We start from the raw sequence: 12,405 nt of genomic DNA, 5'->3' as shown, positions 1-12,405 counted from the left end.
TGGGAGACCACTGAGAGGAGCTTCCATCTTCCCCTCCCCTCCCCGCCATCTGCTCGGCCCCACTTTGACTCAAACCACACCCACCCCTTCTTCCTTCCTCTGGGGAGCCGAAGGCAGCAGTCAGCCCTTGCCAGTTGCCAGGAGGCGCACGTAGGCGATGCCCTATGATTGGAACGCTGGGCTCATCCATCACCAAGGCGGCGGCGGCGGCGCGCGCGTAGGGGGCCCTGCTAGCTCATCTTAGCCGTCAGGAGGGGCCATGCCGAGGCTACGGGTCTGAGGAGGCTGGTGGTCGGCTCCTTGGGCAGGCGGCAGGCAATCTTCCCCGGCTTTCACCATGAGTCCGGCGTGAGCTCAGCCGACAGCCCAGGCGTCTCCATGGTGCAGGACAGCGGCATGTCACGCACACCTTACAGCTCCAACCAAGACATCCAAATGGAGGTCTTAGACAACCCTGGCCTCCAGGTGCGTAACCGCCAGCTTCGCTCTTCAGCCGGCTTGCACCGGCCGGACGCCTCGCAGTCCATTAGGCGGAGGACAGCTGGGCTGCGATGTGGGAAACTTTGGACGTGGAGATCGTGTCCGAAAGAAAGGAGGGGCGGGGAGGAAAATCGGAAGAATCGCGGCGGCGGGAGAAGGAGGGAGTAGAGAGATCCAGTGGATGCTACCGGGGGGATCTTGCAAGATCCGATCCGGGCTGAGGCACCCATGTTCTGAGCTGAATTATCCTCATTCCCCCCAATCTAGCACGTAACTGAGGGAGATGTTTTTGCTGGAAGAGGATGGGGTGGAAGGGCATGTTGTGGGCTTCTATTGATCGTCTCTACTGCCTCTATCTTGAACTGCCGGCCACCCAGGAATGCCAGGCTCTTTGGGACGGGTGCTGAGATGCAATTCACTGAGTAGGATCGAAGGAGGTGCAGGGACGGTTGGTGTGGGGGGCTTCGGGGATCCTGTTGGTCCGGTGAGAAGGGCCGCTCAGCTTCAGGCCCTATTCTTCTCCTTTGCGATCCCTAAACCTGTCCAAAGCCAACGGCAGGCGGGGGCACTTTCAGACCAGACTGAAAGTGGAAAATCACCCTGTTGTCGGTCCTTGAATTTCACAGGGAGGGGAGGATACACTTGATCTTGTGTTTGAGCCTTTTCATATTTTCTTAGCACTTCCTCTCCCTCCCATCTCCAAGACTCAACCCCCAATTTGTTAAGAGTAAGATGCTTTTGAGACTGGTAATAGGAGAAGCTCCTCAGGCTGATTCCAAGGAGGACTTTTGAAGTCCATTAGCCCTTGATTACTAGATGTGTCAGAATTTCCGGCCATTTGTGATCAGGAAAGTGGCCTGGGAATTAAATGTCCACCGTTGTTGGACCCTGAAGTCCAGATGTTTTATCCGACTTCCTTCTCAAATAGAAATCAAGATTCAGAATTAGTAATGACCGCCCCCCCCCCCAGTTTATATGGGAATATATTTGTCGGGATCTCAATAACGATAATTAAATTATATATCTAGCTATGAAGAAAACCTGAGACTTGGTAATAAAGATTTTCTCTCCTAGGCTTCTTCAGCTACTTCAGCCAGGAAATTGAATCTAAGAATTTCGGATAGATAAGAATTGACAGAATGATGGAAATATATTTTATCTTTCAGGATAGAACAAGATGCATGGATGAAATATCCTAATTTGGGGGGAGATAATTTGATTGCATTGTTCATCCTTTCAGGTGTGTTAGACTTTGTTCCCATAATCTTCTACTCCTGTGTTTTAACTTTTCAAAGCAAGGAGTTTATATTCAATATCTCCTAACAGTTACGGCATAATGACACCATATTGACTATTGCTAAATGTTTGTTTAGCTGCTAATTTTAGCTAAAAAAGCTCCTGAAACAATATTTACCCTGTGGATTATTGGAAAATAGGTAGTGTTTTTATCCACCAGCCACTTTTTAAAGGAGTAAAGTATTGGCCCAGACTGGAAATGAAGGTTTCTCAGAAACTGCTGTACTGTGGCTTTGATGAGCAAAAGAGAAGAGAGAAATATTGAATATTAATAAATCTAGACAGGCAGTGGAAGTTGGCAAAGCCGCCGTACTCTTCATTGTGATGTATGTGGATAATGAGAGAAATAGAACTCAGTGGTAGAATATTTTAATAGAAAAGGTTGAGCTACATGAATTCTTTGATAATGGTCCCAATGATAGAAAATATCCATTTTCTTGTGTTCACTTACGAACGTCAAGAGTTTTCAAACATTTCAAGATAAAGGGTAGATCTTAGAGGGAGGAGAAGGGAGACAGACAGAGATCAAGTTGATAAGATCATAGAAGCTCCAATACTTCCCCTTGATGAAAGAATCAAATGGAATGTTAAGATGTTGTTTTAGATTTTTTCTATGTGTGGCCCTTTGAAGGATGAACCTCATGCAGGTAGCCTATCAGAGATGGAAGTGGGCTCTTTGGAGCTAAAACACCTTCTGGCAATTCTTTTGTCCTGCTCTTCGTGGTCCTCCACGTGTTGGACCCCGACTGCGTATTGCAGCTATGAGTGACGCACGTGCCTGATTTAGAACAGGGAGAGGAAAAGCCTAAAAATACCAGCCTTAACTCTCTTTTCCTGCCCGGCTTGGCCATAGAACTACGAGAACCACGTCTGTGGAGGCCTAATAACAATGGGTTTGTCCTCAACCAGCTGTTCTCTTTCTCTCTCTCTCTGGAGACATGCTTGGGAAGCGCCTGGCTCATTCCTGGTTTGTTCCTCCTCCCTCCTTCTCAGGATCAGTGCAAAGGGTGGGTTCATGTGGGAGGGAACATTCTCCCTCGGGGTTTGGACAGAGGCATGATTCTTGGAAGCAGGTGAAGGAAGGAAGCTTAAATTGATATCCTCTCTCGTAAAAAAGGAACTTGGTGCTGCTAGCTTGCTATGGAAAGAAAAATCCACAGGTTATAACTGTAGTGGCTGTAAGAATTAACCGACCAGCAAATATCTGGAGGGTAAGCAAGGCGTCTTCCTGCTTATGGTTACATGGATGGAAGGAGAAGAGCCCTCTTTTCTTTTTTTACTTTTAGTAGAACATATTAATTCCCTTAAATGAAACTTGCACTAACTCCCCCTGACTTCTTTCTGCTCAATAATCTTCTGATTGGATTATGTCATCCATAGTGTAATATTGATCCTCAAATGCTCAGAAAATTATTCACTATCCTCTCAGTAGGCTTTCCCACAGTCTTGATAAATCAGCTTTGTTTTGGATGATCCCGACTGATTTTTTTTTTTTTTTAAAGGCTTATTGTTAAAGAACATGGACACTTGACAGTTCACAGCTTACCTTCTTAAACTGGATTAGGTATCTGGTTGATGAGACCTGGAAAACAATAAACTATCAATCTTCATCTCTCATCTTGGAAAAAAAAATGAAGAATGTTGGTTATGATAATTGGGCCAAGTCTTCCTAACTTTTCCTAAAGAAGGCACCATGTTGAAATTATTCCTAAACTGTTATATTGACCAAAAAAAAAGGCAACAAAAAAAGTAAATATGGCAATTGCAACAGGGCTCCCCAAACTTGGCAATTTTAAGACTTGTGGACTTCAACTCCCAGAATTCTGAGAGTTGAAGTCCACAAGTCTTAAAGTTGCCAAGTTTGAACACCTCTGCCTTATAACAAAGTCCCACCTTTTGTTTATGTTTTTCATGTGAGGATGACAGGTATTTATAGTCCAAGCCACTAAAGGATTCCCCCAATGCAGAATTCCTGATATAATGCATCTAAAAAAGCATGTGTTTTTCTACCATAGTTCTTTTTAAAGTTACAATGGCATGTGAGACAACACTTGTAGACTCAACGTTTTGTGCTTACTAGTATGAATTTACTGTCAAAACAAAAGCAGTGGAATGGTGGCACATGTCATTAAGGTTCAAAGAATTTGCTTTTAGGTTATTGTTTTTTTTAATGCTTTGTATTTTTACTTTACATATAAGAGAGGTAATAGCATTGCAACAGAACTTTGTGATAAGATTTACATAGCAGAGTTTGTTTAGTGAGTAAATTGCCATACTCCTGAAGTTTGTGAATCAGGACTTAGGATTTAATGTTATTTGTGAATCAGATCATTGTGTCTTGTTCAAAAACAAGTGAATTTGGGTGAAACAATGTTTTCTGCAGCATGTAATATTATTTTTTTATTTTTTTATTAATCAGATTTGTATGCTGCCCCTCTCCGTAGACTCGGGGCGGCTAACAACAACAATAATACAATGTAAACAAATCTAATATTTAAGTTAATTTTTAAAAAAAACCAATTTAAGAAACCAATCATACATACTAATAGCATCTGCAGCATTCATTGTCTGAAAATCTGTAGCATGGTAGCTGAGGAATTTTGGGAATTGAAATCAGTGATGGGCTACCCAAATTTTTACTACCACACTGTGGGCGTGGCTTATGCATTTTGTTTCAACATCTTTCAGTGCAAATTGGGCGCTCTGGGGTGGAGCTCCAAATTTTGCTACCGGTACTGTGTTCTTGACCATACCCGTTGGAGCCCATCACTGATTGAAATCCACATTACTTAGTTACCACGGTTGAGAAACATTGAGTTAAAAAATATGGAACATGTTATTCAACTGTCTGAAGATGGGGTTTACATTTATCCCCCTGCTGGATTAGAGTATAGCTTTACTACAGCATTGTGTGTATCTATGCTTTTGGTCACCTGCTTACCTATTTCCATATGTTTTTCTGAATCCGTGCTACTTCTTGACCTTTGTATGCTTTTCTCATTAGGGGAAGTATAGCAAAAGGAAGAACCGCTTCAAACGCTCTGATGGCAGTACTTCTTCTGACACAACGTCAAACAGCTTCGTCAGGCAGGTAAGAGCAACCGAAAAAGAGAGCACGAATTATGTTTGAAAGGAAGATGGGCAGGGGACCACTACTAAATCCATGACTTAGAAATTAAAGGCTTGGGTTAATGTCATGCTAAACTGTAGTTTGCTGTTTTTCTGTCTTTCTGACTTGCCTTCCACTCAGTTTTGAATCCTGTCAACTGCATGGACTAGGTGCTTGCATTTGTGAAATATTTTGCCATGGCTTATATTAGAACTCCTTGTCTCTAACCTGGTGTGCTTTCATCATTACACCAATTGGTTCTCTTGTTTAAATATACAGTGTTCCCTCAATTTTCGCGGGTTCGAACTTCGCGAAAAGTGTATACCACGGTTTTTCAAAAAAATTAATTAAAAAAATACTTTGCGGTTTACCCCCCTATACCACGGTTTTTCCCGCCCGATGATGTCATATGTCATCGCCAAACTTTAGTCCGCCTTTAATAAATATATTTTTTTAATAAACTTTAATAAATAAACATGGTGAGTAATAATCTAAATGATTGCTAAAGGAATGGGAAATTGTAATTTAGGGGTTTAAAGTGTTAAGGGAAGGCTTGTGATACTGTTCATAGCCAAAAATAGTGTATTTACGTCCACATCTCTACTTTGCGGAAATTCGACTTTCGCGGATGGTCTTGGAACGCATCCCCGTGAAAAGCGAGGGAACACTGTACACCAATTGGTTCTCTTGTTTAAATATATATTCTTAAATTATAAACTCCATGCTTGGCCATAAGGGGGTTGGTACCCTATTTTGCCCAAAATAAGATACCCCTTGTCCAATTGGGCTTTTGAGTGCATGGCAATAAGGCCAACACCTTATTTCTGGATTCAGAAAATATAAGACAGGTTCTTATTTTGGGGAAAATATGGTATATTCTGTGGTGAGCATATTTCTAAATTCAGTCATGGGGCTTTTCTTCATTTCTACCTAGCCATGGCACAAACAAATCTCAGCAACGTTTCTCTGCTATGTCCCCATGAGACTGCTCAACCTGCAGGATGTGGCCAAAGAAGTCAAGATGGCAGTCACAACACTGATTAAAGATAAAGCTAAACTGGGCATGGGCGTGGCCAGCCTGTGATGCATCTGGCCCGCGGGCTGGAAGTTTGACAGCCCTGGTCTGTAGTCCTAGGTCTCTTTTCATAAAGTGCTCTGAAAATAAAGCAGCAGCAAATGGCAGTTTGGAATGTGGACTGTAATCCTCTATTTATGGACCTGAGAAAAAGCTGCTTTGACTGAATAGCACTGAATCTTGAATAGTTATAAAGTTTGGGTCTATGAAATGGAACACTTCAAATGAAACAAACAAAATGTTAAAAAGTTCTTATATTTATGCAGTTACTTACCAAGCACATCTAAATTATATTAAAGTAACCAAAATATATTTATAATCTTCAAGGCATGTAACAACTTTTGAACACTCCTAATGTTCTGAAATTGAAAGGTGAAAAATTTGGCATGCTCTAAATCAGTGATGGCGAACCTGTGGCACGGGTGTCACAGGTGGCACATGGAGCCATATCTGCTGGCACGCGAGCCATTGTCCTAGCTCAGCTCCAATGTGCATGTGTGTGCTGGCTAGCTGATTTTTGGCTCACACAGAGGCTCTGGGAGAGCATTTTTTGCTTCCAGAGAGCCTCCTGGGGGATGGGGAGAGCATTTTTATCTTCCACACGGCTCCAGGGAAGCCTTTGGAGCCTGGAGAGGGAGAAACACGAACCTATTGGGCCCACGAACCTCCAGAGGCCCTTTGTGGGGAAGGGAAGATACTTTTCCCCTCGCCAGGCATTGTATCATGGGTGTGGGTACTCGTGCATACACTATAGTTTGCATGCACACTCTTTTGGCACCTAAGGAAAAAAAGGTTCGCCATCACTGCCCTTCAGTATATGAAGGATCTAAATGACCAAAGCAACAGAGGCAGAAGGAAAAAGTATTTTATGTTGAGATGATGAACAAAGAGTTGGGTCACACATGGTGATAAGCCAAATACAATTTTTTTCTGAGTTCCTAAACTATGCTGGAGAGGAGACATGTTTCAAGGTTTTCAGGATGAAACTTTGTGAAGCCCACTGTAGGACATGCTGTAATTTTAATGTATTTCTACCTTAAAACAGTGAAAAATATTATCACAATTTTGAAGCAGCAGCAGCAAGATATTCTGTGGTTTGGAGACTATAAATTTGCGACCCAAGTATTATGACAATGTTCCATTGATTTATCAAAATAGGATGTTCATACTTCCAGAGGTCACATCAATATTTACAGTGAAACCTTGCTCTCAAAGACGTTTGTGTTATTCTTGTTATTCTTGAAAATGTGAGGATTTTGAGTTTCAGATGATAACAATAAGGCAGGTGATGTCATTTATACAACACAAGTTGCAACAGAATTTTGTCTAATGCAAGGGAACGCTAATCAGTTGAGCTCTAGAACATCTAGATTTCCAGGTCATATCAATGTCACCAATTTCTTTCACCTTGTACAAAATAGGCTACTGGCTTAGGAACGTTACTAAATCTCTGCAAAACCTCCCACCACACTAACACATCAAAAACTACAATATCAAATGGATCAGTTAGTCCAAAAAACTAAATCCTAATCTGTCAAGTAACATAAATTTGCTTTTTTAAATCAATAATTTTTAAAACAACTGAACTGAGTTGATTCAAAATAATAATGAAAGATCTATTTTACATAGACCCATTTTTCCTCTAAGGTTATCTACTAATAACAGAATAATAGAGTTGGAAGGGACCTTGGAGGTCTTCTAGTTCAACTCTCTGTTCAAGCAGGACCCCCTGTACTATTGTAGGCAAGTGGGTGTCCAGTTTCTTTTTAAAAGCTTCCAATGATGAGGACAATTTCTGAAGGCAAGTTGTTCCGCTAGTTAATTGTTATCGCTGCTTATTCTCGTTAGTTCTATGTTTTTTATGATAGTTGCTTTTTATGGATAAAATGTCATAAACCCAATAACCAGTGATGGCCTACCAAAATTTTTACTACCACACTGTGGCCGTGGCTTATGCATTTTGTTTCAACATCTTTCAGTGCAAATTGGGTGCTCTGGGGTGGAGCTCAAAATTTTGCTACCGTAACTACGTTCCTGACCATTCCCGTAGGAGCCCATCACTGCCAATAACCCAATATTTTCCATGCAAACATTGTGTCATTAAGTGTAGGCATCTAAAGTGATTCTCCCATAAACAAGGATCTCAGTACTTCCTAGTATTAAAGGGACAAAATAACTTTCAAGATGAATCCACAGAGGAATTTCTGAATTTCCAGTTCCTTATTCAAACTAGCACTTGAGCCTAAAATAAATAACAATAATCCTGAAAAAGTATGGAAAATTAATTTCTCAATAGATCATTGCAAATGTCATAATTAAACATCACAGCATGTTTTGCCAAAGAAATATATTTAGTCACCCATATATTTGCTTAAAGTAATTTAATGGAACAAAACTAGGAATTTCCAAATAAAAATCAACCTTGGAACTAAATTTATCTGAATTACATTTATCTCAGTCCACATACACAAAACAATTATAGACTCTCTGTCTAGATCTTTATTCATTTGTATCAAGGTAGAGGATAAATTAAAATCTACTAACAGAGAGAACTTACAAACAAAATTTATTCCAAGGCAAAAGAAGGAATCCGTTTACAATCTAAAGACCTAGTCCAGATTATAAGGAGGAATGATCTGACTGAATGAACAAACATTTATTAATGATCAAGTACATACATCAAGTCATTTTAAATTCCCAGCCAACACAAGGTTAGATTTTCTCCATTTATTATGGATAAATTTTCTTTATACACTATGAATAGATCTTCTTCATATGTTATAAACATTTGTGATGTCAAACTCCATATAATATACAGTATATGATATGAAGCCCATTCATAATTTTTTAATATATAAATATAAAGCAAAATCTTATGTTCTATCAACCCACTCCTTGTGTAATTCCTTTAATACTTTCAGAAGACATACTAGCACTTGGGAGAAGTTTTAAAATAAGATGTAAATTAAAAAAGAGCATCTTTGATCATATTTCATAACCAGTCAGGCAAAGGTGGTAGCGTCAAAATCAGCAAGATGGTGGACAGAGCTTGTGATTTAAGCCCCACCCCTTTTATACTTGGAAGCAACATTGACATACATCTAAAACAGAGTCTGCATCGCATTGCTCTGTTGGCCGTCTTATTGATTTTGATCCTTCTAAGCAACCCTAACCACAACCAAACAATGTATCTAAAAAAAGGGCACACGTTTAATATTAATTTTTATTAGAGAGGTGATTTTTTCCCCCAATCGTTTTTAACATCTATATGAGGCCTAAGAATGAACTCATCCATCACCGTGGAGTGTAGTATCATCCGTATGCTAATTATATTGTACAACTTTTCCCCCTGATGAATTAAGCAGTGTCAGAACTGTCTTAATCCATTACCTGGAACAAGAACAGATTACAGCTGCCATCTTTAGGGCTGGATGCATTACCCAAGTCAAAACCAAATTACAACCTGGGAATCCTCTAGATCAGTGTTTCCCAACCTTGGCAACTTGAAGATATTTGGACTTCAACTCCCAGAATTCCCCAGCCAGCGATCTGGAATTGAAGTCCAGATATTTTCAAGTTGCCAAGGTTGGGGAACACTGATCTAGATTCTCAATTCCTAAAATGAGCAATAGGCAGTTGTGGCAGAGAGGGCCCCAGGTAGCTTCATCTTGGGTGTGGTTGTGCCTGTTCCTGGATCAGCAAGTCATTTTTATAGTCCTCATGTCCTAATGTCCTACAGATTATTACAATGCATTCTATATGGTGCTGGCCTTGAAGAATATCTGGAAGCATCAACTGATACAGAACATAGCATTGTGGACAATGCACATATATTCCTAGAATAGCAGATGTTACACCTCTGTTCTGCAAGTTGCATTGGTTGCCAGTTTACTTTCATATCCAATTCAAGGTGCAAATTTTAACCTTTGATGCCCTTCATAGCATAGGACCAGACTATCTGAGTGATTACTTCTACCCAATTATGTCGCCTATTCCACTTTATCTTCAGAGAATGCTTTTGATCTCCTAAAAGGCTCTCATATCTGGTTATTCATACAAATCTAATAAATTATAATTATTATATCTGGTTATTTACCCAGGCCTGAGTTACTGTGGAACTGGAGATTTGTCTTGATAGCTCCCTGTTGTGAAGTCCTTTTTAAAATTCTCCTTCGTTTATGTTTCTATATATGGGTTTTTAGGAATATTGTTATTTAGCTTTGTATTTGCTGTTTTTATATGTTTTGATTTATCTATGGGTGTGTACTGCCCAGTCACCTTTGGTAAGATGGGCAGCTTTATAAATTTATTAATCAATTAATAAATAAATAATATTTGTTATTTGTGGGTTAAATAAACCATATTAAACCAAAGAATAACATTTTGGAGAAACCAAAAGTAAAGCATGTAAGAAACACCCTAAATAATATAACAACAGTTTTTAATTTCCAAAGAAATTACAACTGCTGTATTTTACTCATTTTTAATTAAAGTAAAAAAATCAATTACAGATCTAATAATGTCAGAATTTTATAAGCCCATATAAATCCATACCGAACCGTCAGTTGATATGGAGAGGGGCGGCATACAAATCAAATCAAATCAAATCAAATCATAAATAAATAAATAAATACTTTTTTGTTCATTTGGCGAGTACTTGGGATATAGAGATGCTGTTGTTTAATAATATTAAAATAATTATTATAGGATGTAAGCTGTTCTAAGCAAAGCTATCTTTCTATTATTACGGTTGGCCATATAGTCTACCAGATATTTAAATATTGCTTAATTCTGTCTTCTTTTTTTTTACTAAATGTTGCTTCTTTTTAAATAAGCATATGCAATAATGCCTAGGTGAATGCTTTAGCAGTATTCTACAAAATGACATAACTCAGTCCCGTTATTTATTCAATATATATCTGTGAAGCTATATTTAAGGGCCACTTCAAATATTTTTAAATTTTTCATCAAACTTTGTTATAAACATCACAAGGTCATGATGTAAAATAACAATGCCATTTTTATTACGTGTATTAGCTTAGGAAACTGATATATGAGATATAAGGAATTAATCATGGAAATAGTATACAGTATTCGTACCTAAGGGAAAATGTATGTCCATGATGTTACTATAGGGAAGGATTAATTTAGCATAAGGTAGCCTTTCAATGAATGCATGCATACATACATACATACATACATACATACATACATACATACATACATACAATGAAAATATGAGAAAGCTCACAAAATGTGACAAAGATTCTTCAGCTATATAGAAAGAAAAAACTTCTATATAGCTCTTTTGGCAAAGTTAATACAGTACTTCATATTTTAGAGCTCTACAAAGAAGAAACTGTTTTTTCTTTGCTTGTTTAGAATCCCAATAACAAACACATTGGTCTGATGAAAGTGTGCTTCCGGAGACAACTTATTCTGAAGTAACTTATTAGCCTTCAATGAACGAGTTATAGATTTAACTCCTTTGTGTTTTCCAGCTGAGATAACATTTTTTCCGTCATGTCCAAACTGGAGTGTCCTTGGAGAAGGGTGGCATATAAATTCGGTTAATAAAAAAATAAAATAATAATAATATTTACAGTGTTGTAATAGCTTTTATCTTCTCACCCATCTAAAATAATGTAGCCATTGTAATATTCACAAATATCATTGTTGTCTTGAGGATTGATATTGTCTTGAGCAGTTGCTAAACAAACAACAAACAAAGCCTATATGATAATCAGAGAAGAACACAATTATCTACTTCTGATTTTACTTATTTGACTTATTTATTTGACGTGTATGCCGCCCAATCTCTTAGGAGAATGCTTACTTGTTAAAATATACCAACATCTTGGATAATGTTACCTATTTGTTAGAAGGTATGAATGTGCACAGAAAATTGGTTCACCTTGTTCACTAAGCAAACTATAACTTCATTAAGAAAGCCTGTGGTTTTGTTTGTGTGTAACACAAAACTGTAAATGAGGATTTGCAAATCATAGTGATGCTCAGTCAAACCCAGATAAATAACATTATAGTACTGCTTTGTATGATTCAAACACTTAAAAAAATATTTTATGATGATGGTTGTATTACATCCTCCAAGCTATCATCTGAGATCAAAGAGCCAGCATTTGCACCACTACAATATTTTTGCTGTTCATGTTTGTCTGTCTGAGCTGCTTTGTCAGTTTCTTGCCGTAGCAAATTAAAAATAAACATAAAACATTTCTTCTATTGCACAGGGAAGCAATGAGGTTGCTATAGCAATTCTCCATTTGCTGAGTGTCTGGAAAGACAGAAGTGAAGCATCTATAAAAACATTTATAAACCAAATAGGAGAAACATATTTCAATTTAGATTTAGTCCAGGCTCTGGAATAGAAATTGCTTGGGTCCCTCTGAGAAGGTCTCTGTTTATTAAGACAGAGACAAGGGAT

At 38.6% G+C, this 12,405-nt stretch overlaps 1 protein-coding gene across 2 annotated transcripts in view; it reads left to right on the top strand.

Annotated features, from left to right (window-relative positions):
* The first annotated feature begins 291 nt into the window (after positions 1-291).
* CACNB1 (calcium voltage-gated channel auxiliary subunit beta 1) overlaps positions 292-12,405 on the top strand; it is an 85,098-nt gene continuing 72,984 nt past the window's right edge. For both annotated transcript variants that reach the window (XM_070728857.1, XM_070728856.1), the window contains exons 1-2: positions 292-465; positions 4,781-4,867. In XM_070728857.1, coding sequence (XP_070584958.1) covers positions 379-465; positions 4,781-4,867 — 174 coding nt within the window. In that variant the 5' untranslated portion in view covers positions 292-378. The remainder of the gene's footprint in view (positions 466-4,780; positions 4,868-12,405) is intronic.

The sequence above is a fragment of the Erythrolamprus reginae genome, chromosome Z, assembly GCF_031021105.1.
Source record: "Erythrolamprus reginae isolate rEryReg1 chromosome Z, rEryReg1.hap1, whole genome shotgun sequence".
Classification (NCBI taxonomy): Eukaryota; Metazoa; Chordata; class Lepidosauria; order Squamata; family Dipsadidae; genus Erythrolamprus; species Erythrolamprus reginae.
This window is presented reverse-complemented; position numbering and strand designations above follow the sequence as displayed.